The sequence below is a fragment of the Alexandromys fortis genome, unplaced genomic scaffold (genome assembly GCF_014885135.2).
Source record: "Alexandromys fortis isolate MF-2015 unplaced genomic scaffold, M_Fortis_MF-2015_v1.1 scaffold_16, whole genome shotgun sequence".
NCBI classification, from domain to species: Eukaryota; Metazoa; Chordata; class Mammalia; order Rodentia; family Cricetidae; genus Alexandromys; species Alexandromys fortis.
In genome coordinates, this window is record NW_026067893.1 from 16,265,990 (window position 1) to 16,291,052 (window position 25,063).

Sequence of the window (25,063 nt, forward strand, 5' to 3'; positions counted from 1 at the left end):
AAGGTTGTTTTATATAAAACAATTTACATGCTTATATTTTGAAATTTTTTTTTTAGTTTAAAAATTTTTTATGTGTCCGGGTGTTTTGCCTGTATGTATGTTTGTGCAGCATGTATATGTCTGGGGTCCATGGAGGCCAGAACAGGGTGTCGGATCCCCTGGAACTGGAGTTACAGATGGTTATGAGCTGTCATGTGGGTGCTGGGAAATGAACCCAGGTCCTCTGGGAGCGCAGTCAGTGCTCTTGACCACTGTGCCATCTCTTCAGCCCCCATATTTGTATCTTATATTCAAATATATTTAGCACACTGCACAGTAGCCAAAGAACATTGTTAATACTCAAGAAATTCACACTAATTGGATGGCGAGGTTGAGCAAGCTAATTTTCAGAAGACAATGTTTTCTTCTTGTCTCTCATTCCCTGCCGCGATGTAGCCATGCAATCTTAGCAGTAACTCGAGTTTAGACTGTCCTTTCATACTTTGGCCAGTCAATAATTTAAGAAGCGCCTAAATCATTATCTTGAAACTAACAAAGGTAAGGTTTCCCTTTTGGGAATCTTGACTTGGCAGCCAAGGCACCCAGAAGAGAACCTTTAGGCTCTGGATGTCTCATCATTTTTTGAACCTGTGATTTATTAGCCTTCAAAACAGGATCCTGCAATTTAGTGATCTTACCACTAGATGGTGATGGTGATCAAAGTCATACAACCCACACCGTAAGGGACCTGTCAAACATAAGCTTAACAATGATGCCTACAGGACAGACAGGCAGAAAGACAGACGACAGAAAGACAGACAGACACACACGCGCACACACACACACACACACACACACAATAAACAAAACATAAAAACCCAAGACAGAACAAAGCCACCAACCAAAAAACAAGACAAAATTCACAAGGATTGGTGGCTTCATAATGTATTCATGTCTACGAGTCATGGCTTTGTTTAAAAATATTTCCAAGAAAACCATAAGATGTGCCTTTCTATCTCATTTTAAACTTGTCTTGAAATCATATTTTTCTTGAACTTTGAGTTTATTGGACAAAGACTGAGGACCATCTGGGGTTTGGGCCCCGTGAAAGCCCTTCCCCGTATGGTGTTCCCTTTCGTTCCACAGGGACGATATGGCTCAGAGCACTTCCCTGGGATGTCTGAGGCCCATGCTCAATCTTTAGTACTACAAAATAAAGTAAGAAAGCACAGAGACTCTCCTGGTTAAAGAGATGGGAGAGGAAGGTGGGGAAAGTTGCCTCAGCAAGGCTCTGAGCATCTTCTGAATCCAGAGGAGCTATCTTTTTTGCTTACATTTTAAGAACAATCTTACATCACACAGCAAAGGAGAAAACTAAACCGTAACACAATTGTCTTGAATTTGAAAAGTGCCCCTCGGTAGAGCTAAATGTTTACTGAAGCCACGGGTTTGGAAAGAGTTTGACTAATGTTTCAATTAGACATCCTCAATTTTAAAATGTTTAGGTGCAAAAAAAAAAAAAAAAAAAAAAAAAAAAAAAAAAAAGAACTCTGTTTGGTATTTCCTGGCAGCTTGAACTCAAACACAATCCTCTGATGTAACAAAAAGAACATATAATTCTCAGTTCTCCTGAGAATTGGCCCTGGCTTTGGGGTTCCACTCCCTCTTCTCAGGTTGGAAAAGCTTTTCCTGTTATTTGTGGAAAGTCCCGTTTTCTTAGGTCTAGGAATGGGAACGAGTTTTAGGGAAACCTTCACAGATTTCCTCCGTCCGAGGGCCTCTTCTCAGTACGTTCCTCTGAGGAGCTGCCGCATCCATGTCTGTCTGATTGCTCTAAGTGATCTCGTCAGGACAAAGACCCTCGGCTCCCCATAGCTCCTTATTTAAACCCGATGGATAAGTAATCTTATTCACTTTTCACTCCAAAGCAGCAAACCAAACTGTACGCTGACTTTTTGAACTTTGGCCATAAATGGTGCTGTATGATGCCCAAAAGCTCTACGCTAAAACCTAATCCCCCGGAGAAGGCATTCAGCGGGAGCGCTTCGGAAGGGCATTGGGTCTTAAGGGTGGTGGGCGCTGTGACTTCTCTTCTAAAGGGCTTGCCTCCTTTCTCTGGTCTCTAACACCCAAGGACACAAAGGACACAAAGGCTGTGAGGAAGTGGGCCCTCCACACATACTGGCTCTACAGGGCCCAGACCTTGGACTTCCTAGCCTAACGTATGTAAGCTGTACATACTATGGTGATTTGTGATGGTGGCCTGAATTGACTTCCTGAGTTGAACAGGAAAACCCAAGTTCGGGGGTGGGGTGGGAGAGAAGGACTCTCCTTTCCCTTTCCCCATCCAAACGTTTTAAAATTGAGAAGGGCGGCCAGTTAAACACTCTTTAAACCCATGGCTTTAGAAAACTGTTAATCCTACTTAATAGGTTTTTTTTTTTTTTAATATAATTGCTGGGGCAATGAGCTAAAAATAGAATCCAAATTCCATATGCTGCCCCAGAGGGCCCAGGGCTTCTGCTTCGGATGCTCCATTCCCATCTCACACCAGCGTCTGCCTCTGTTCTTCACAGGCCAGTGCCCAGATCCCCGACTCCCCCAACCCCCAGCACTGTGGTTTCTATTCTGAGTATTCGCTCTCCTTCCTTCGTCAGCCCTCAGCAAGCGTCCTTCTCTCAGCCCACTCTGAGGGCCACTTCAGAAGCAGCCGACTTGTCCCTCCCTGTCTCTCTTTATGCCTTGGCTCTGCCATCACCACTTGAGCTTATCTGGTTTATGACACACTAACCTGTCTCCTTCACCCCTGCTTTGGACATGTAAACTCTAGAAAGACAGCTGTCGCAGTAGCTCATCCTGAAATTCTGAGGCGATACTCCAAGAGCAGAGCTAGCACATCAGCCCCCCTTGCCACCCTCCTCCACCTCTGAGGAAGGTTTGCATTAGCACTGAGAGGTCTCTCAGGCTGGACGCCACAGGAAGTGAGGTGAGCCTCTCTGCTCTCAGGCCTGGCAGCGGTCCAGTCTCACCTGCGGGTGGTGCTCAGCTGGGCCGTGATTGCTTCTGCCTGGGTGAACTTTTCACAGTTCTCCCTGAAGCCCAGTGACTCCAGGGCTTGGACTCCAGGAGCAGACAGAAGCGTCAGCTCTGAAGTGTGACTCTATCGGTTTTTAGCCAGATGGTCTTGCCTTCAAGCCTCAAAGTCGTGTGCACAACGGGAATGGCAGTAGATCCTACCTGAGGGGATGGTGGTGAGGCTGAATGGCTGAGTCAGGCAAAGTGAAGACCCCAGCAGAGCGCTCTGCACCCAGCCGTCCTTACCCTGCCCTGTCTTAGCTAGGGTTTCTATGGCTGTGAAGAGACACTACGGCCGTAGCAACTTTTATAAAGGAAAGGTTTTAACTGGGGCTGCTACAGTTTCCGGGGTTTAGTCCATTATCGCCACGGAGGGAAGAAGCATGGCGGCCTGCGGTCAGACGGGCTGCTGGAGAAGGAGCTGCGAGGCCCACACTTGATCCACAGGCAGCAGAAGTGAATGCCACACAGGCCTAGCTTGAGCATCTGAGACCTCAAAGCCATCCCCACAGTGACACACTTCCTCCAACAAGGCCACACCTCTTAATAGAGCCACTCCCTATGTGCCAAGCATTCAAACACATGAGTCTATGGGGCCCTTCCTATTCCAACCACCACATGCCCACCAGGCAAGCTCTGCCCCTCTGCTGGTAATGTCTAGTGGTTTCTTCTTTTCACAGTTACTTCTACTGGCTATCACTAACGTATCTGCAGAGTCCTGGCACGTAACACCAGCCAGCACACCCCAGAAGTAATCCGTGCTTTGGGCAGGAGGACATGACCTTCTCCCACTGTGGGGTTTCAGTGCCTGGCAGTTACCAAGTGTACTCGCTGGGTGTTTCATTGGACTGGGGTAAGCAGGGCTCCAGCTAAGGTGTCAGCACCATGTTGATAATGGTTTGCTGGATGTTAGAAGAGAAGAGAGAAGAAAATAAAGGAAAGAAAAAGAAAAGAAAAACTCAGTAGAGTAAGAGAAAGGGAGGAAATTTGAATGACTCCTGGGTACTGCAACCCTAAGGATAGATCTGAAGAGACACCAGGCTTTTTCCTTAAGTGCCTGGTTCTTCAGTGACCCATTTTCATATTACGGCTTAGAAATATTATCATGTAAGTCAATATACTGTCGTAGAAGATTATCACGGCTTTTCTGTACTCTTGACTTATTTATCCCTTGCCGACTGACCTTGAAAGAAGGGAATAGAATCTCTCTGTTGCTAGTGGCAGGGGTCCAATCGAGACAGTTCTGCCTAGAAATGGGTCTCTGGCAAGCTCATCTCCCTTTAGTTTGTGCCTAAGTGTCCCCACATGAAATAAAGGATCAGGAGTCTTAACTGTGTCAAATGATCATCAACAGCAACAACGGACAGTAATGATCACGCTTACTGAAAGCAGGTATGGCCAGGGAGGAAGTGCCACGCACCGACACTGGGGCTGGAGAATGGGACGTGTCTAAAGGTCTGTCCCGCCTCCCCCAGCCAGCTGCCCTCCTGGAGGAATTACCTTCACAAACTGCACATCGCTGAGGATGTGCACCGAGTAGTCAGGTGTGTAGAGGTTGTTGCTGCTGCTGTACAGCTGTGTGTTGCTCCCGCCAAAGTCACTGCGCTCTCGGTTCGGAGACTCGGAGCGATTCAAGCCGCTGCAGCGAGAAGGGGACCGGTTTACTGCAGATGGTGAGGAAGGGGGGAGGGAGGGCGGGCGAGAGAAGAGAAGAGGAAGGATGAGAGGAAGGAGGAAGAGAGAAAGAGGTGCTGTTTACAGAGGTCCCACGGCACTACCAGGCAGTGGTGACATTGCGAAGGCAGGGACCCACACCCCACTAGAGCCCAGGGAAGGAGTGGCTTGTTGGTATCGCCTCCTGGGAGGCACAACCTGACCCAGGGAGGAAGCCAAAGTGCTTGCTTTCCCTAGATGGTGGGCAGAGGTGGGATGCTGTCTTGGCTCAACTTCAAGTTAGGTGCAGGATGCCCCCCAAATACACAAGGATAGCGCTATGTACATGGTGCACAACAGAGAGCCCTCTATTGGGGCTAGGCACTGCGCACAGTGCAATAACAAACCCTTTTAGAAAGACCAGGGTCTTCTGTTTGTCGTCAGAGTCACCTGTCACCACCATGGCCATATTTTAGTGGTGCTAACTTGGGGCTGCCTCAACAGTGGCAGGTCCTGGACCAAGAGTGTAAAGAGAGGTCCACAAGCCATAAGGGTAAATTCTTACAAGTTGTATAGCATGTTAACACGCAGTTACATTGTTTTGTCCTTGCCCCTCACAGCTGTTTATAACAACCTGCAAGGCAAGGTTCAACTCCTTGAGTTTTGTGGCAGGAACAGGGAAGTGTGGGGTGAGCCAGGCTCTGGTCTTAGAACTTCTGGATTCAGTATCTTTCAGGGATGGTTAGTTGTGCAGCTCCAGGACTCTGCATGTTCGAGATGTGTAGCGGGACCTAACTCCCTTCGACTCTATGAAGGTCTTGTCTCATACAGAGACGCAGCACTGAGGAGAGCCACAGTGGTCCTTGAAAATGTGGGCCATGGAAAGGCTCATTCTGGCACAAATGGAGCCTGGAATAATCCACAGACTTTCTGCCAAAGGCACAAATGTCTCCATAGCTTCTTTGACTATGCCATTTGGACAGTGAGCTATCTCTCCTAGGACCAATAGGGATGAGGAAGCTGAAGGTGACCGCAAGCATTGTCTCAGCCATGGGACAACCCTCCTGAGAGAACACACAGCCCTTCTCATCCCTCTGTTTCCCTAGTGGTACCACTCTGCACACCTTCCCCCCAGAGCCCAAAGAGGCTGTAGGCTTCCCAGGACTCAGATGTACTTCAGAGAGCTCAAGTGAAGACTCAAAATTTTCAGAGATTTTTTTTTTTCTCAGAGCGAAACAGTGATTTAATTCTGCCCCCCTGAGATGATGCTTGTGCCAGTCAGGATGTCTGATCAGCACTTACTGGAATGAGGCACCGAGCTGGGCGATTAGTCTATTTGCCAAGTCATCGCAGCTTGGCAAACCACATAGCGAGCCTATTTAAATAAACATAGACCGGACACTTTCTCTCTAGAACCACCAATAATCCCTACTTTTGTATGACTATAGAACTGAGGATCTCACTTTTATCTCAGTTATCTCTGCAAATGCCATTTACTTGTGATTTGCCATTTGATTCCCCCAAGAAACTTGGGAATCAGCCTTGACTCCCCTGCTCACTAAGGACCACACTGAGACCTGCCATTGGCCTCTAACCCAAACAGTCCTCTGCTCTCTCTCTCTAGTCAGGGACAGTTACCAGCACCGTTGCTTGGGTCACAATCTGGTCTCCTCGCTTCTAACCTCAAACAACCGTTTTCCATCTATGGGGGGCATTCCAAGACTCCTATAGATGTTTGTAACTCTAATTGTACAAACCCAGTTTATATGCTGTGTCTCCCTACATATATATGATAAACTTTAAATTATAAATAAGAGATCATCTACCACTATGCATTAGCTAATAAAACAGAAGAATAATACACACAAAAATAAAACTTGTTTATACATTATGAATTCCCTATTTCCTAAATATTTCAACTTAATAATTTATGGATCTTAATTATCATCAGCAACTGAAATCATAAAAAAAGGAAGTCTGGATAAAAGGAGACCACTGAGATCCATTTCCACAATCCATTTCTGATTCTATCTGAATAAACTCAGACTGCTTGCTGATCCCCACTTTCCTGACTGATTTCCTCTTGGGCCACCTTCTCCTCTCTTGGCCTCTGGCCTCCTTGGTGTCCTCAATCACGTAGGTGTCTCTCACTGAGAAGATACTAGTCCCTTGGTTCCCAGCCCTGCCTCCCGAGGTTGCTTCCTTCTCAATCCCTAGCTGTCACTGAAGAGGCTCACTTCTCTGAAGACCTCATCTGGACACCCTGAGAAGCTCCTCCATGTTCACTGTGGCTGTCCTTCTCCTGTCCTTCAAAAAGCACTTTTCACAAAATTTACACATTCTTTAGATCTGCCCAACTAAACATTTAGCAAGGGTAGAGACCTTGCCTTTCCTGGCCATCAAAACCCAACAAAACCTGACCAGGACAGGCACTCAATATAAATGCAGAGTGGAGAAATATGACCTCGCAGTCCTCGAAACGATTTTAATTTAGAATCTAAATTCTGTATAAAAAGAGGTTTTAGAGCTCCCAAATGGTCTTGAGATCCCCAAGCCTTTTCTCTGTAAATTATAGTCATCTGGAAAACTCCTCTAAGAAGCTACGGTTGGTAGTAAGGTACCAAAAACACACCCAGATGGAGTTAAATCCAAGAAGCCTCAGGCCTTGGCCAGCAGCTTAGGGGAGAGGCCAAGGACACCAGGACTCTACCTGTCTGTTTACAGGCGGTCTTGGAGTCAGCCCCCTGGAAGTTGCCTATTCACAGGTGTGGGAGGACTCACTCAGCTTAGGCACAAGTCGGGCATTTAGGATCAGGAGTCACCCTACTTTCTCTCAGGGAGTTACAGGTCAAGCACAGTTACATACTTTGTTGTTGTGTTGAAGAAGGAATATATTTTTAATTTTTAAAAAGTAAATGCACTATTGGATGTTTGTTTATAAAATCCCAAAGATTTTCAAACACCAACAGATACAATTGTCTCGTAAAAGGAATTCTTAAGGGAAAAAAAAGAACCCTCATTTTGTGACAAAGAAAGTCCCAGTTCATCTGAACGTTGTGTAAGATGGATGTTCCAGTGTTCCCGAGCCTGACATTCCTCAATAGGTAGGATGCTGATGACTCGGCATTTTGGTAATTGTGCACACACACTTTGAGGCTTCAGAGCCAGGGGAATGGAAATGGAAATGCTTTTAATAAAGAAAGAGAAGAAATCAGTAACAGACGAGTGTCCCAGCAGCATGGCAAACGAGTTCAAGTTGTCTAATTCCCCTTGGCATTTCCTAAGAGCACAGAGGCACAGCTTGGGGGACGAAACAATGTGGGAAATCCCGAGTGCAGTGCGAGGGGGTCGGAAAGCGGCAGATCAAACAGCGGCACCAGAATACTGCCGAGCACAGGGCACCACCAGGAGGCGGCCAAGCGGCCAGCATGCCTTTGGCCAGCTTGTGGTGGAAGGGGCACCGTTTTCTACTCCGCATCACTAACTGCTCTGGAAGATTGTGGCAGACCTCCGTCCTGCAGCCAGTGTGTGGCCATCCTGCAAGAGCCGTCTGTCCTAGCTAGCGGTTTAGAGTGCCCAAGGCTGGGTGGAGAAGATATTGCTATAAAACTGGGGGAGGATGGGAGGTGGAGAAGAAGGTTTTCCAGAGTAACTGCTGCTGCTGGACAGAACCCCTTCACTCTGCACTAATATTTGGGCTTGAAGACTCCTACTCGGTTCTGGGACTGGTGCTTCACGCGTACCTACTTTTACTTAGGGAGCCTTCACAACCCTATTCAGGGAGCAAAACTCAAAATTCACAAGTATGATGCTTGACTCCCCTTGGGAGCATGAAGATTTGGAGAGAAGACGGGCTCTGGGCCTCCCTGTCGACATCTTTTGGCTCATCCTAGAAGGTTGAGGGGGAACAGCTTCCTTTGGTCACGGTTACTACCACAGGCCATCTGTGTTTCCCAAATTGGATGAGGGGGGGGGGGCTGGGGTTTAATTACATAGGCTTATAAGAGCACAAACTAAGATTATTAAAATTCATCATCCTTTGGTAGTTTTCTAACATCAGACAACCAAATGCCAAGAGCCAGCCCTCCGTCAAGCCCCATGCGAACTCTGCGAGTCAGCCCCAGTTACGATCCCAGATGAACTTGCTCACGTTTCAAGGAGCTTTAATGGTTCCCAAATGTTCACTACACAAGCGCCAACCCCAAGGAATAGTTCCACTTGCCACATTGTACAAAGCCGAAAGATTATTTTTAGGGACTCCTTGTATATTCTGGGAGAAGACGCCATCATCTTTGATCTCAAAGAACATTACGGACAGACGATTGAAGCCTCAGCTGTGACTTCTCCTCTTTCTCCGTGTTCTTGTGGACTTGGGAGGATTGCCACGGGAAAGCCAATATTATCTCCATCAGGAGAAGGATGAAGGAATGAATTTGGTGGGAGGGAGTGATAACTGCAGTGGGGCCAATGAGAAGCTCCATTTTTAAACAAAAGCACCTGCGAAGTTAGCTAATTGCACTGTATTCTGGAGGTGATCCACGGACCACTAAGCTCTCCTTACTCCAAACTCAAAGAAATGCCCTATGGAGAATGGTTTGCAATCACATGCTCAATATTTTTGAAATATTTGGTACAAGGACTCTTGGACTCAGTCCAGTGCGAGCACCATATTCATTAACATGGCTAATGCAAGCACAATGAAGTCCTCTAGGGGGCGCAAAATGCCCACATGTGGAGATGCAGTTATCTGTCCCAGGCAAGAGAAAGCAGGATCCAGGGACCTGGATGCCTTGTCCCTCTACCTGCTTACTACACATACAAGACTGACCAAATGGCTCAATTTCCGTGACTCTCTTTCCCTATAATAATTTCTACCTACCTTCCAAAGTGGCTGTGGGTAGTAAAATAAAATGATGATTTCTTTTTAGAAATCTCCTAACTTTTAAAATTTACTTTTATGTGTGCAAGTGTTTTGCTCGCACGTATATATGTGCACCACAAAGAATGTCTGGTACCAATGGAGACCAGAAGAGGGTACTGGATCCCCAGTAACTGGAGTTACAGAAGGTTGTGAACTGCCATGTGGGTACTGGAAATTCAATCTAGGTCCTCTGCAAGAGCAGCAAGTGCTCTTAACCTTTGACCTCCCTTTCCAGTACTCTGATTTCTTTTTAAACTTGTTAATTTCTAGGGCTGATCTTTTTCCCTATGAAAGACAGGTTAAGGCTTGCTTAATATGTATACAAGTTTATATTTCTTGAGCAGAAATCAAGACTGGGACCAGAAGGAACCCAAGACTTCTTGAGAGAAAACTCCTAGGCTTGCCACAAAACTCCCAGACTTCTTTGCTAAAATGGGTCAGAAACAAGAGTGACAGAGGTCATATTGTTGTGTAGGGTACTGAGAACGTCACCCAGTTATTGTGGAGGCTAATGGTTGTCTAAGGACAGAGACCAGCAGCAAGAGTGGAGGAAAGTGCAAAAGGCGAAGATGTTGGCTACTTGCTTTCTCGTGCCGCATCTAGGACTGGTCCTCCCTGCAGAGCTGAACCAAGACTGGGAAAAGGATAGCCTCGTTCTCAACTCATTTACTGGTGGTTTCCTGTTGGATTGAGCATCCATAGTCATGGAGAATGGGGAGAAGGTTGAAAGAGCTCTCTGGGGCACACATCAGCCAGATGTGCAGGAGAAGTTCTGCTTCTGGTGGGAGAAGGGCTACACAGAGATCAAGACTGTTTATTCTCTGACTTTGGGTTACACGAAGTTTCTCATAATAAATATTGGTGAACTACCCACTATCCTTTACACTGGGAAATTATACCTTACTGGGTTGTCTGTCTAGTTGAGGGTTAATTAAAAAGAAAAATATATGCCTGCTTTGATTCTTCTGATTTAAAATCTCGTAAAAATATGCACCCCCCCCCACCGTTTCTGTAGCACATTCACAATGCACTCTTGGCATTCTCCAAGATTTGAAGGTCCATGATGTGGTCATTTCTAATTTTGCTGGCATGTAGGGTTAGACCACGTAGCTGGTGTGGATACCAGATTGGCGTCTCCCATTGACTGTTCTAGCCTGTAACTGTTGGGAAGGCATGAACTCTCACAAAAGAAGAACTTCATTTCTTAGTGGAAAATTACCATCAACAGAGAGGGAAAACTTGGGTGAAATTTGAGAAGGTGGTTAACTTGTCTTGAACAGATAAACATGGGAACCAGATGGTTTTGGATGGGAAAATGCGATTTGGGAAAGAAGTTAAAATAACTATGTTTGAAGTTGTAAATATGGAGTCTGAGGTCTCAGGGTATGGTCTTTCCAATGCAGAAGGTCAACTGACCAGACATAACTGGGTTTTGGATCATGGAGTATATGGTGGGTGTGGATAGGGAGCCACAGAAGAAGAAACCACAGGAAACTGGACTTTTTAGCCGCAGGAAATTGTAGCTAATACATTCCTGCTCTGGTTCTTACTCCATGGTACTAAGAGACCAACTCTAGAGATACAAACGACAGAAACACAGCTATTTAATCATCCAGATTTACTGTACCCAACTCAGCCACTGGATTACTGAGCACTCTGTTAGGCTTCACTTGATGAAAAAGAAAACCATCAAACTGTATTTCATTAACACGAGGAGTTAAATGTAACAAAAGCTACGCGGGCATTTTTACATACAGTAGCCTTTGTGTAGGGGAAGCCCCCCTCCACTCACAACACCTTTGCACGAGCAGAACCACAGGAAATGCAGCTATCCCTCAGTAGTTTGCTAGGAAGAGGGGGATGGGCTAGCAGCTTAGCTAACTACGTGGTAGAAAAAGAGGTGGTAGGGATGTAGGACAGCGTTCCATCATTTCCTCCTACGTTTCTCCTTCTGTACTTTTTATCCCTCCATTCTGCAGAGTCAAATTATGTGGAAGAACTCACACTAGTCCACACCGCAACCATTATTCCGTGCACATACACAAATATATCCTGGCAGGAAAATTCCTAACTGATACTGCTGGACCAGTCTGCTATGCAAATGAGTGTTATCTGTGTGATGTGCTATGCCTTAGTCATTGGAGTGCCTGTGGGCAGAGCCCAGCTCTCATGTAGGACAGGGAGGGAGATCAGATGCCTCCTGCTAACCCCACTGGATCTACAGAGACCCAAGATACTCATGCATGTTTACCTGGGGAGCCTGCCAGAGAGTCCCCTCTGCTGAAGGCGAAGGTACGAGACACAGAGACGGGCACTAAAGAGTCGGGGGGGGGGGGCCAAGGACATGTGAGTAGCAAAGGGGAAGATAAACACAAAAGAAGAGAGACAAAGAGCAAAATGGGTGAGACAGTCTGTCCCTGGTTCTTCCCAATATCACATTTCTTGGCAAAAAGGAAACCTTGCTTCAGAAAGCACAGGAATTGTGTGTTTACGAAGTCACCCTCCAGAGAGACAAAATAAAATGAACTGAAGGTCCCCTGAAAGGATGCGAAAATCTCAGTGGGACTCACAGATGCCAGTGACTGGCAAGCCAGTGCCCTTGGAGGGAACACACAAGCAGCTTTTTCTCTGAGTGCCCACCTCCAGCAAATCTGCCAGAGCCCAGCACCGTCCCCTGCCCTCCACTCTCCCAGTTGTCTCACGTAGCCTGCTCATACAGGAGAGCCCTTGGGCAGACATTCAGAGGTCAGGAAGCCAGGTGCATGCTCCTGGAGGGCATCCGCTAGGAGGCTAGATCCCGCCGGGGCTACCGGGTGACGCTATATTATATGGCACAGTGCTGGTGAGGACCCGGGCATGGCTAGAGGCTGCGGGCAAAGGCTGAGCAGGATTCTAGTAGTTCAACTGTGAGTCAGCTTTATGGATCGGATCACAGTTACTTCCTAGAAATCACAAGCATTCCGAAGCACCTCTCTCTCTTCTTCTCTCTTCTCCTCCCTTCTCTCTTTCCCCAGAGTCAGAAATGGTGACAGCCATCACTCGGGCCTCGGTGGAGCAGACTGTACAGGGCTCCAGTTCTTCACTCATATTAATCCTGATGCACTGCTCTACACGGGATGTCTGTCTGTCTGTCTTAGCTGGCCGTTCTCAGAATCCCTTCCCAGGACCCAAGTGAAGCTGATCTGCAGGCACACTGAAACAGGCGGCTTCTGCAGCTTTCTCTTCTATACCACAGATTTGATCTGAAATTACCTATCCATGCAGGCCAAGAGGAGGGGATTTTTGTTTGCTTGTTGTTTAACCTATCTGATAACCATTAGTTCCGTCACAGGATGTTAACGAGTGTCTGGACAGGCCTCTGTTCTGAGACACACTGGAATGAGAGAGTCCCATTCTCCAGTTCTTTCTAAATTAACTAACAGGCTAAGCAGGCCTGTTCTCCCCACTGCCTACCTCTGTGTGCTCCTGTTCTACCTGAGCACTTGTGAGGCTCCTCTAGAAAACCGGGCTCCCTCACCATGGGTTCCTGGGGTTCCTGGCAACCAACATCAAGGCAAGGAATCGAGTGTGAGCCTAGCCCGACGACATGCCTTTAATTCCAGCATTCAGGAGACAGAGGCACACAGATCTTTGTGAGTTTTGATCTCCATAGAAAGTTCTAGGCTAGTCAGGCTACATAAAGGAGGGGTGGTGGTGGGCAGAGTGTGGATTGGGCTCCCTCTGCTCCACTCAGAAACACCTGGGAGAATTCTTTGTAACTTCAAGTTCAACTCTGAGGCACAGGTCACAGGTGTCCCTACAAATGCATCAGCTCACTTCCACCTCAATGACTGAGTAAGGCTGAGTAAGGGTCTTGTAGGGTCAAAGTCCTGCAGGAGTTTCCTCCCTGATGTTCTTGGTCAGTAAAAAGTGGAGCTGGGTGCCCCTGAGCCTTGACTTCAGCACCAACTTAGGGATCAACCATGGGGCATGGGTGAACTTTGCAGTTAGTCTGTACTTCACTCAGGAGGAAGAACTCGATGGAGGATGGACAGCAGCTCTTTCCCCTACTAGCCAATGATATTTATCTTTCTTGAATAAATATGTATAAGGCTCAGAAGCATGGGAAAGGAAAGAGAATTTAATGCTTCCCTTTAATTAGTTAATTGAATACAAAATATAATGACTCATGTACATGAAGATGCCGTGATAAAGCCCATTATTTTGTACATTGACTTAAAAAATTAATAAAATAGCCGAGTGGTGGTGGCACATGCCTTTAATCCCAGCACTCAGGAGGCAGAGGCAGGTGGATCTCTGTGAGTTCAAGTCTACTAAGTGACTTCCAGGACAGCTAGGGCTGTTACACAGAGAAACTCTGTCTTGAAAAACCAAAAATGATAATAAGAATAAAAAATAAAATAAAATATGCATTAAAAAGGCAACTATTGCAAGCTTACTCTTTTTTCACTGATAAAGTGAAGGGTTCTTGACAGAACTAGACTCAGAGGAGGCCAGATAACACCTTCTTACTCAAAATTGTTTTTACATTTATTGGCATTTATTTGTGTGTATGTGGGTGGGTGGTGTGCCACAACATGTGGGCAAAAGTCAGGGATTTTTCAATGAGGGCTCTGGGGACCAAACTCAGCCACCAGACTCAGTGGCAGGTGTCTGTCCCGGCTGAGCTGTCCTGCTGGCCCTCTTTGAAAGAAAAGTCATATGAAGTAGGGGAGGGGAGAGGGGCGGGGAGACTTATGAAGCTCTCTCTTGATTTTCTCAGGGCTCTTTTTGAAGAACTGGAACAGAGTCAGCATTTCCAGGTGGCATCTTAGGGTGCTAGAGTAGCCTCTACTGTGTCACATGGGCACCTCCTGTCCTGGTCCTGGGAGCTGTCTCTCATCTGTTCACCTCTCTATACTGAGCCCTGGTATCTCTTTTTATCAACTGTGCTTGACAGTCATTGGCTGACATAAATACCATACTACATCAGTTTTTCCTTCCTTCCTTCCTTCCTTCCTTCCTTCCTTCCTTCCTTCCTTCCTTCCTTCCTTCCTCCTTTTCTTCCTCTCTCCTTCCCTCCCTCCCTCCTTCCCTCCCTCTATCTTTCTTTTTTTTATCCCTCCCTTCTATGTCTGTCTGTCTGTCTGTCTGTCTGTCTTCCTTCCTTCCTTCCTTCCTTCCTTTTTTTTTTTTTTAAACAGATCTCATACAAGTTCTATGTCCCCAGGGAGAACAAATACTTAAGACTTCATTTCAGCCATCTGGTGGGCTAGGAATTAAAATGACACGGTAAGCTATTCTATCATTTCCATACAGCTATTGCATTGCGAAACATGGATCTAAACTATATCCATTGTGCTGTGAGAACTAGTCAGGACACAGGAGTAGTCCTGTCTAGGTAAGTCACCAGCTGGCTGGGTGATATGGAACAAATTGCTTCTCTACCTCTTCTTATTAAAATCTTAATTAATAAACTTTTTTATTTACCTGTTTTTGTGGTGCTGGGATTTGAACTCAGGGCATTGCCCATGCTAGACAACTACTTGACCACTGCTCTATATGCCTAGCCCTGTTTTTCATTCTGAAGTGACATCTACCTTGTTCTGTTCTTGGGATATCAAACTCCAAAGTCCTCTGATAAATTTCAATATATGACACTATTGGAAATCTCTTTTATGATGAAAGGAAATATCCCATTTGATATTAAAGTGGCCACCACAGTGCAAAATTTAACCAATGAATTTAAAGGAAATTTAGAGAAAATTCTTGCTGGATCACATTTATATCACAATAGAAGCCATGCCTTCTACCCACAAACACACCAACTCTGCACAGAAAACAGCAAGAAGGTACAGCACAGAAGGACAGATCAAGCCAGCCATCAGCCCTGTGCCAGCCCCTACCCCCAGGCAGCATGCAGGGCCAGCTGGCAGCCACCTCCTCCCCAACCAGAGAGGTTGCAAGCAAGGAAAAAGCAGTAGCTAAGTAGCAGATTGCACCAGCCTTAGTTTACAACTCGGAATGCCACAGTCACGTTCCCTGAGGACAAACATTACGGACAAAATCCCAGCACTCCAGGTAAAGGCCAGGGATTAATGATCACTGCAGGGAAGGGAAGACTGGGCCATACCAGAGCACACAGATCAGCTGCTTGCATTTCCTAGCAGGTGGCAACTCATGGTGCCGGCAACCACAGCACACACCTACCCTCCTCTACTTCCATTTATCACTTGGGTGTGAACAGAGAAGCCACAGCTCACATTCCAGCCACACACCACTTAAGCCTCAATGCTCTGTGGGTACCTGGTGGGAGGCCCTGTTCCTGGCAGAGTATTGCAAAGAGGCTGCCAGCACTTGTGTTAGCCCTGCCCATGTTCAAAATGCTTGGCTCAGGGTCCCAAAGTGGGCTGAGGCAGGGCCATGATGGGGAAGACCAGGAAGGGGTTTGAGAGATACATACGAAAGACAGAGGATCCGGCCAGACTTCCAACCTTCAGCACGTCATTATCTAAGGACAGAAGGATGCAGTGGGGTTCAGAAGTAATTCAGAAAACATAACTTCTTATGGGAATCTCCACTTCCACTCCACCCCAGGACCAATTAACCCTGCGGAAATCAGGCAATCAAACATGGGGGTAGGGGAGAGGGGTAAAAAGTGAAACCACTTGTCTTTTCATACTGAAGAATACATTCTCCACCCCAGCACTTGCTATGTGATTGCATTTTCCTCTCCCAACTCAATTTTCTTCCTCTTATTTAAAAAACTAAACAAAACCTGACTAGAAAGTTATTTTTATGTTCATCTGGCATGAAGGAAACCAGATTCAAGGAAGTTAAACAGCTTATTCGGAGGGTCTTTAACAGGAGTCAGAAGAGCCAACGCTTGAGCCTAGATTTTTCTTGGTGATCCTCACTGAAGCAGTAATAAACTCTGATAAACCCTGATAAACTCAGGCTTGGGGACTGGAATACCTGAGCAAGCCGAGGTCATGATGGCAGGAACGCCGTAGTAGGTAAAGGCTCCGTTCTCAAAGCGAAGGCCTTCCTTGCCAACCTCCACCTCCACTTTACCCTGGAGAAAGAAAGTGTGCGGAGGCTGTGAGGGGCACGTCCAGGGTTCGTTTCCGCTCACACCCCATGTGCTTATCTGTGTGTGACAAGAGGACCCCCATTCTCACAGGGCAGCATTCATCCCCCTGATTTACAGGACAGGACCTCCCGCCTGAGAAGCCCTTTGCCGCGAACTCGCTGCTGTCAATCCTGGGGTAGCAAGCACCTGGGCACTAACAACCACGCTTTCCGGACACACGGTCTTTCTGGAACACAGGTCTAAAGCACCAGCTAAGCCGGAGCCCTGTGAACAGCTTCACTGACTTGGTCCCGATGAGACCATTTCCAAGCCTGGATGAGACAGAATCTGATCTTGTTGAACTCATCGTTGGCGACAGTGACAATCAGTAGGAGAGTGTACAGCCACATCCACGCATTTGATACTGTTGTGTGCACCGTGTGGATGCTCTCTGTCAGCCCCGCGGCTTCACAGAATACGTAATGTTTTTATGTCTCTTTGACAGATGCATTGATTCAGGCTCAGAGAGGTTAATTGGCTTGGCCAAGGTTTGTTAGCAATTGGAAATGATGACATTTTCAAGGCAAATCTTTCTAATTCCTGAGCCTGCCTACCTTTCTTCCACGTTTTGTTCCCTTCAGCGTTCTATCTGAAAATTTTTTGTTAAACATAAGAAGGCTTGCATGTGTCCTTGCATTATAATAAGATATATTGTTATATAAACAACACACACACACACACACACACTAGAACAGGATCCATCTCCATTTCTCACAGTGAAGAAGGTGGCCCCACATTTTGGGGAAGAACAATCACCTTATTGAGGTTATTTGGAATGATATCACACAAACCGCGATTCTGGAAGGACAGACTGAAGTGGACTGTAACAAACAGGCTATTTCTAACTTAATGAGATCTTCACTGAGATCTTAAACCCATCACTACTGGGAAGAGACATGGAGCCAGTGGCAGGGCTTACGGTGGGGACCAAGACAGGGCACAGCTGTGCTCTTGCCAAGTGGTTCTGCATAACCCAAACCCAGTATGTAGATCAAACTTTCCTAAAACCCAGAGCTATCCTCCTGCCTCTGCTTCTTGAGTGCTGGAATTACAGGCCTGTGAAACCATGCCCAGCTTTGATACCTACTTAAGATAGGCCTGATCAGATATCCAGGGCAGCGAGTATTTTTATGAATGTCCCGGGGAAGGGTGATTTCTTTCATGCAGTCATTGCCTCCCTTCCTGACCCTCTTCAGAGAGAGATGTTTCAGGGGACCACAAAGAGTGAAGCACAGTGAATGAATGTGCTCCACGTGCTCCAGGAGGCAGAGCGAGGACCAGCATGGACACCAGAGAAGCTGAGATTCAGGCCGACTGAAGAGAGGTTTTAACAAGAATCATCTGCATTCCAGAAGGCAGCAGGGGATACCCAAGCAGATCCCTGGAAATATCAGAATTCCACAGGGCTCTTTCTGTTCAGAAGCAGAAAGCCGTACTGAATATACACACCCCTCACTGACTCACAAACATACCTGAGTGCTCAGATGAAAGACCACCAAAGAAACTATGACTCCCAAGATACCACTCTTTCATGCCCGTGGCCTTCCTGTGTGTAATGCAGGGTACCTACCTCATTGGTACCACTCCCTAGGCAGCTTGCATTGAGAGGGGACAGCCACGGTCATTCCCCTTTACCCTGCAGATCTTTGGAAGTTCCCTGACCTTGCACCCACCTGTAAAAGCAACACAAAATAGTCCACAGGGCGGCTGCGCTGGTAGAGGTAATGTTCTGGGGCTTTCTTATTTCTCTCATCAAACTTCAGCTCCTGGATCACGTTGGGATGCTTCAGTAGCCGGAGCAGGATCTTCTCCGAAAGGTAGAGAGACTTAAAGGGCTCCACTTCTAGAAGGCAGCAGGGGTTGGTGGTAGATGTCAGTGCTTCTACACCTCCCCCATTCCAACAGCAAACGCTGGGAGGAGGCAAGTGCAGCACCTGGGGGTTCATCTAGAACAAGCACCCTAAGGAGGTCAGGGTTCTGCAAATTCTTTGGATTGAGGAATTTCAGTCCCCAGTGTGTACCCTGGAGCCTTCTGGGGATGACTGCGGCCTCACTAGCATTTCAGGAAAAATAGGTCACCATTTGGGAAATGTCAGTTTTGCTATGAATTTTCTCCTTGTCTTTATTTAGAGTTGGAGCTGGGCAACTAAGCCATGGACACAACAAGGTCTTTAATTTTACAGTAGACGACACACAGAGAACTGAGTCTGGTTTATTTGCTTTACATTCACCTGCTGGATAAAATGAAATCCCAAATCAATGGAGACAGGTAATTATCTAAATAATAAGCTATCAGTAATGTAAAATATCATTTATCATACTTAACCATTAATAGATGTTATATATTGATATATTGATACTTGCAGTATAATGCTAGGCAGACAAAGTTTCTTTGCTTTGGGAAATTGGTCTATGATGTAAAGAAATTTATATTTAAAACAAGATTCCATGTTGAAAACTCTACTGTAGGGAGGCTCTACCTTATATTTGCCCACCTTTTATCACCTGGAACTAGCTAGCACTCGTTATACCCTCAATAAATAGATATTATATTAGCTAAAAATGGGACTTAGTGATGGATTGATCATTCTAGGTCAGCATATTAATTAGGGCCGAATAAAATCAGAGAGTTCAAAGGCAAATGCTGTCCTCTTCACAAAAAGGAGTTCGACCCTTCCCCTGCTTTTCTTTCCAAAGGTACCAAGATTTCCAACCCCAGTTTTCAAGTTTGTGAACTCCTAGTTCACAGGCCTATCTGACTCCCGGAGGGGGTGGAAAGGCTTGTTGCTTGCTAGGCTAATGCTCTTCCTTCTGGGACAAATGCCCTGGGGCACCAAGATCCCAGCAGGTTAGCCTCAGGCTCCAGTAAGCAGAGGAAATGGAGTTCCACAGTGGTTTCCTTAGCCCTTTTCTGGTGGAAAGGAGAACACTCACTTCCTCCCACCAACACAGCATGGGAGCCTGGGTCTTACCAGGTCACACCACAGGAGGCAGCCTTGTGGTTCTCAGTGCCAGGGGCACACAGGAGTGGGGGTGGAGGCTATTAAAATATGTGGTACCTGGTGATACCCCAGGTTCTACTAGAAGTGCTAGGGTAGGGAGTGGGTGGGGCAGGTCTACCTGTGGCCATGAAGCGGTGCGTGGCGAGCAATAGCTGTGGCGAGATCTTCACTCTGATCTCTGAGTCCGAGAGCTTGAACAGAGAGAAGTCATGCCGCCTCCTCTCTCGGTGAGGAACCCTCTGCTTTTTCCGATTGTCAGCTATAGGGGCACAGGGGAAAGAATCATTGTTGGCCTTTGGAGGTTTACACAGATTCTTTGGGACCCTATACATTCTGCAGTGCCAATTGTAGGAGGCACAATGGACTCTCTCCCAGGAGAAGGTGGCAGGCAGCAGATGGTTTGGCATTGTTTGTGCTTAGGTGGTCGATGAATAGGGGAAGAGCTGCCTGGGGGTTCCTATCTAGGCTGGTTCCCTTCCTGATGGCTGTGCAGACTTTCTATACATCAGCATTTGTGATTGTTTTAATCCATTCAAGAGAGCTGTGGTATTGAGTAGCTTTTCTACCCATGTAGTTATTGCAAGACCTCGACAGGCAACTATTCATGGCAGCGTTCATACAAAGTCATACAAACATGATCTGCTGGTATTCTTGGCATTAAGGGTTTGGGGTCTCTCCCTCTGTCATCTTCCATCCTTCAGAGCTGGGCTCACACAGTCTCTCTCCTGTGGGGCTTAAGCCATGCTGTGAGAGGTTCCCAAGGAATGTCACTGTTACCACTCATAATTCTGCTTTTCCTCTGGAGAAAGAATCATGGGAAATCCAAGAAACAAGAAGGGGAAGGGTAAGAATAAATATCTACTTTCTAAAAGCTGGTTATTCAGGTGAGAACTCTGCAGAGCCTGGAACCTCAATGTAGTTTATTGCTTTTCAGAAGGAAAAGCCTACATAGTATACACATGTAGAGACACACATTTATGTACAAATGCACATGCATATGTGTACACAGTGGAGAAAGTGTTTACTTTGACCACTTCTCTTTTGCTTTCCCTGAGTATTAAAAAAAAATAAAAAATGCTAACCTACCTCATCTGTGCTGAGGGGAGGAGGAAAGCGATGTGTCTCTGTTCTCAGCCTGGAAAACAACAGGGCTGCAGGACCTTGTGATGCAAGTAGACCAGATACACTAGGGACCAACAGACTGTGTCCTCACGGCAGGAAACCAGGACCCCAGAATCTAGCTCTTGCTCTCTTTGCTTGGAGCTGGCTTCATTCGGGCCTTTGGATTTTCTCCCATCTACACGGCTCTCGTGGGTCTGTCTTTGACTCTGGGACTTGGCAGGCACCTGGCTCTGCCTCAACACTATTTTTGCTCTTTTGGAGAAGGTGGGGAGATTCCAACCCAGGTGTCCAGATTGGGTAAGAAGTCCCAGTCATGTTAGAAGAAACAGCAGTGTTCTGGGCTCCTCTGCCTTTTCATGGCTCTTGACGAATCAAGTTATGAGTTTCTTTACAGGGAATGGGAACCCCTGGCCCTTTCTTCTAGAAAGAGCCTCATCCAGAAAATGAGCATCAAGCAGAGATTAAGGACCCATTTTCTGTGCTCTCATCCGCGAGCGGCCCTCTGATTGATACGACGCTCATCCGCGAGCGGTCCTCTGATTGATATGACACATTTGCTTATGTGTCTGTCAGCATGTCACTAACCTTTCCTAGTAGAGATAGCCCTATGATCTCTCCATTACCTTGATTTAACAGTGGGTATTTGAAGCATTCGGGACATTTAAATCCATACCCCAGCCTGCCACCAACTACTAATACTTTAGTGCAAAGGTCCTTATCATTTTACATTCAGAGATCCCTGGGAATTTTAGAGCAAGAGTGATGGGCAGGAAAAAGAAGGGAGCCTGGAATGGGGGAGATCCTTTCTGAGCTCCGCCTTGTTTGGAAAAGCTCAGTACAGGTCCCTGAGGGGAGGGGCTGTGACACTCAGCTTATTCTTGTTAAGGGCTGGCCCATGTTCTAGATTTGATCTTTTCTTGGCCCAAAGGTACCACTGCCATATGGTAGCAAAGCTTTTCGCTGTGAGGAACCAGTTTCTGGAAGACTGCTCTGGCCAACTGAGGCTGCTGACCTCGAATGAGTTATCCCTGGGAAGGGCAGGGGATGGCTACCTTAGGAGACGAAACTCTGAAGAGGAAACATTTCCTGGCCAAAGACTCCCCTGGGTTTAGATAACACCCCAGTTCCATAGACAAAGCAAGGCCTTGTACTGTTGGAAAGCAAAGTTTTGATAAGGCTCCTGAGTCTAAACTGCCCGTCACTGCTGAGAAGTCCATATTGTTCCTGAGGGGTGTAGGGAGAGGAAGATCTCGAAATAGAAACAGGAATAGGAGTCACACAGGGACATAATCCAGGGGGCAGGAAGGAGAGTGGGAAACTCAGTGGGGCTGCTAAAAGGCATGAGGGACAAGAACAGTATCCAGCAAGGACCATTTAAGTTTTTGGCTTGGGCAAAGGGCAATGCCATGACGGTGTTCATTGCTCACTGGTGGGTTGAGTGTGAGTGGAATTCCAAGGGGAGCTGGGCGGCTCTATGTAGACAAAGAACTAAAATGAGAACCCCTGGGCCTCCTCTTGGGCACAATGTATTTCCCTTAGTCTTTTTTTCCTACCATTTGAAGGCTAGGCTATCTTTTCCCAGTTCTGACTGTGTTCAGGAAAGTTCCCTTCTGATAACCTTGTGCCAGCATGTTCTCAATGACTCAGGATGATCTGAACCAGGGTATCTTGCCATGCTAGGACTGGGTAGAGGTAGATGATGCACACCGGTGCACACACTTGCCTTGACACCCTCTCACACCGTTTATCAAACTGATGCACTTCTGGGGATTCCCCAAGGGCACACACTTACTGTAGAGGTAGTTAGCTGACCCCCAATGGCACTTACTGTAGAGGTCAGTTTCATCCAGGATCTCTGACTTGATGATCTCTTCTATGATGTCCTCCAGGGTGACAATGCCCATCACCTCATAGAAAGGGTCCCCTTCGCCTTCATTGTTCACTCTCTGGACAATGGCCAGGTGAGACTTTCCTGGAAAACCAATGAAATCATAGTTAAGCATTTGGATCATTTTCAGAGAATTCTGTTTGTGAGAAAAACAATGCAAAGATATCCGACCAATACCAGAACTGAACTTACCCCAGAATCACCTGAAAATAGGAAATTTGTGTGCACGCTCTTACAAAGGAAAGCCTGGTACTTAGAAGAAATAGAGTTGTGTATTGCTCAGTGATAGGGGCGGAGTCTCAGACCTGAACTATTAGTCAGTTTCATCGTGTGACTACTGCAGAGTACGCTTGCGCTAGCTAGTTTACCGTCAACTTGACACAAACTAGAGCCATCAGAGAAAAGGGAACTTTAACTGAGAAAATGTCTCTGAAAGACTAGGCTGTAGGCAAGCCTGTAGGGCATTTTCTTCATTAGCAATTGATGGAGGAGGGACCAGCCCATTGTGATTGGTGCCCCCTCTGGGATGGTGGTCCTGGGTTCTATAACAAAGCAGGTTGTGCAAGCCAGCAAGCAGCACCCCTCCATTGCCTCTGCATCAGTTCCTGATTCCAGGTTCCTGTCCTGAGCTCCTGCCTGCCTTCTCACAATGGAATGTGATACTTTAGCTAAACAAACCCTCTCCTCCCCAACTTGCTTTGGGTCATGGTGTTTCATCATAGCAATAGAAATCCTAAGATGTACTTATGCAAATTAAGATGGTTATGACATCCCTAGATGACAATTTTGAGAGGACCATTCTACAAAGTCTAATGCTGGCCATAACATCACCATGTGGCACTTGAATATATTTTATAATTTTAATTGGTACATAGGTTGGACACACTTATATGGTACAGTGTGACATTTGGGGACATTTACATAATGTATAATGGTCAGATCAAGGTAATTCATGTATCTACCACCTTGAGCCGCATTGTGTCTTTGCATCGGGTCCATGTATACTAGCTGTTTTGAAACACATGGTTCATCATTGCCAAGTGTGGATACCGTACCGTATTCTGAGCCATTAGAAGCAACTCTGTGTACCTCACCACTGCACCTGCTGGTCCCCTTCTCTATCTTTCCCCTACCCACCTCTCCTTTCTCCTGGAAACTGTCTATATCTGTTTCTTTTTAGGAAAGCCGTCAAATATATACACAACTGGTTACATTTTTTTCTTTCAACTTTCATACATTAATAAGCATAAAGCTGGAGGAGACTGAATAACCTAAAAGAAAAACCAACGTGGGGGGGAAAATTGCCTGCTTAAGTCAGTTTCCCTGCTTAAGTCACACTAGTTGCTGCTTTTGGGCAAATTATTTAACTTCCACTGAGTTGCCATCTCTCACGTGGAATCAGGGACTAGCAAAGTGTGGTGATTCCAAAACAAGGCTGCCAAATTCCTGCAATTACCTCTATGGAAGGGCATGGGACCTAAACCTGGGATGGGCTGTGACTACTTGAACCCAATAACACTTAAAGGTGTCCCGAGGCTGGGTGATAAAAGGCAACAACCTCTGCTGTAGATACCCTGTGAGAAGTCTGCTAACTACCCTGAGGCCACCGTGGTGTGAGAAGCCACCTTGAAAGTGGGTGCTACAAGCACAGTTGATCCAGCCTTTCTTGTCTTCTCTAGTGGTGGCCTGGGCACAGCAGAGCAAAGTCATCCCTGTTATACATTTCTTAGGGCCTGGTTCATAGATGCTATTAGCATAATAAAATGGGGATTGTTTTCTACCTGTTTCCAGGGGTGTCTTGTTAGCAATCATATAACTAGAATAACGAGCGCCCACGAAGTGGCCATGCAGCTGGTGGCTATGTCTAAAGGCTTTGTAAACTGGAAAGCGGCAGAGGCAGATGAGAGTGTCATCTTGATTATCAACTTGGCTGGATTGAGAAACATCTGGGAGGTTATTAAGCACGCTTCTGGGTAAATCTATGAAGGCATTTGCAGGAAGGATTAACAGAAGGAGGAGGATCCGCTCTGAATGCCTGTGGCACCACCAACATGTCTCAGATAACCCAGATGGGATAGCAGGGAAGAAGGAGAAAGCCTGCATCCACAACCATTCTCTTTCTGCTTCCTGGCCGCCATGATGGGAGCTGCTCTTACTCCCGTCACCATGCCTCCCCACAGAGACAGGACGAAACTATGAACCAAACAGATCCTTCGTTGTTTAAGTTAAATACTAGGAACTTGTCACAGAGACGAACATTCTAACATTGCAGGGGTTTTTGTTTTTATTGCCTAACGACTTAGCAGCTGCTA

General features: G+C 46.5%; 1 protein-coding gene across 2 annotated transcripts in view; it reads right to left on the reverse strand.

Moving 5' to 3' along the window:
- Nucleotides 1-25,063, reverse strand: part of Cnnm1 (cyclin and CBS domain divalent metal cation transport mediator 1) — a 58,800-nt gene that overhangs the window by 10,211 nt on the left and 23,526 nt on the right. For both annotated transcript variants that reach the window (XR_007592982.1, XM_050149055.1), the window contains exons 2-7: nucleotides 22,692-22,835; nucleotides 19,860-20,000; nucleotides 18,413-18,582; nucleotides 16,583-16,682; nucleotides 16,071-16,118; nucleotides 4,555-4,718 (exon numbers count right to left, since the gene is read on the reverse strand). Coding sequence is in view for 1 of the 2 variants with exons in the window: in XM_050149055.1 (XP_050005012.1) it covers nucleotides 4,555-4,718; nucleotides 16,071-16,118; nucleotides 16,583-16,682; nucleotides 18,413-18,582; nucleotides 19,860-20,000; nucleotides 22,692-22,835 (767 nt within the window). In the remaining variant the exon portion in view is untranslated. The remainder of the gene's footprint in view (nucleotides 1-4,554; nucleotides 4,719-16,070; nucleotides 16,119-16,582; nucleotides 16,683-18,412; nucleotides 18,583-19,859; nucleotides 20,001-22,691; nucleotides 22,836-25,063) is intronic.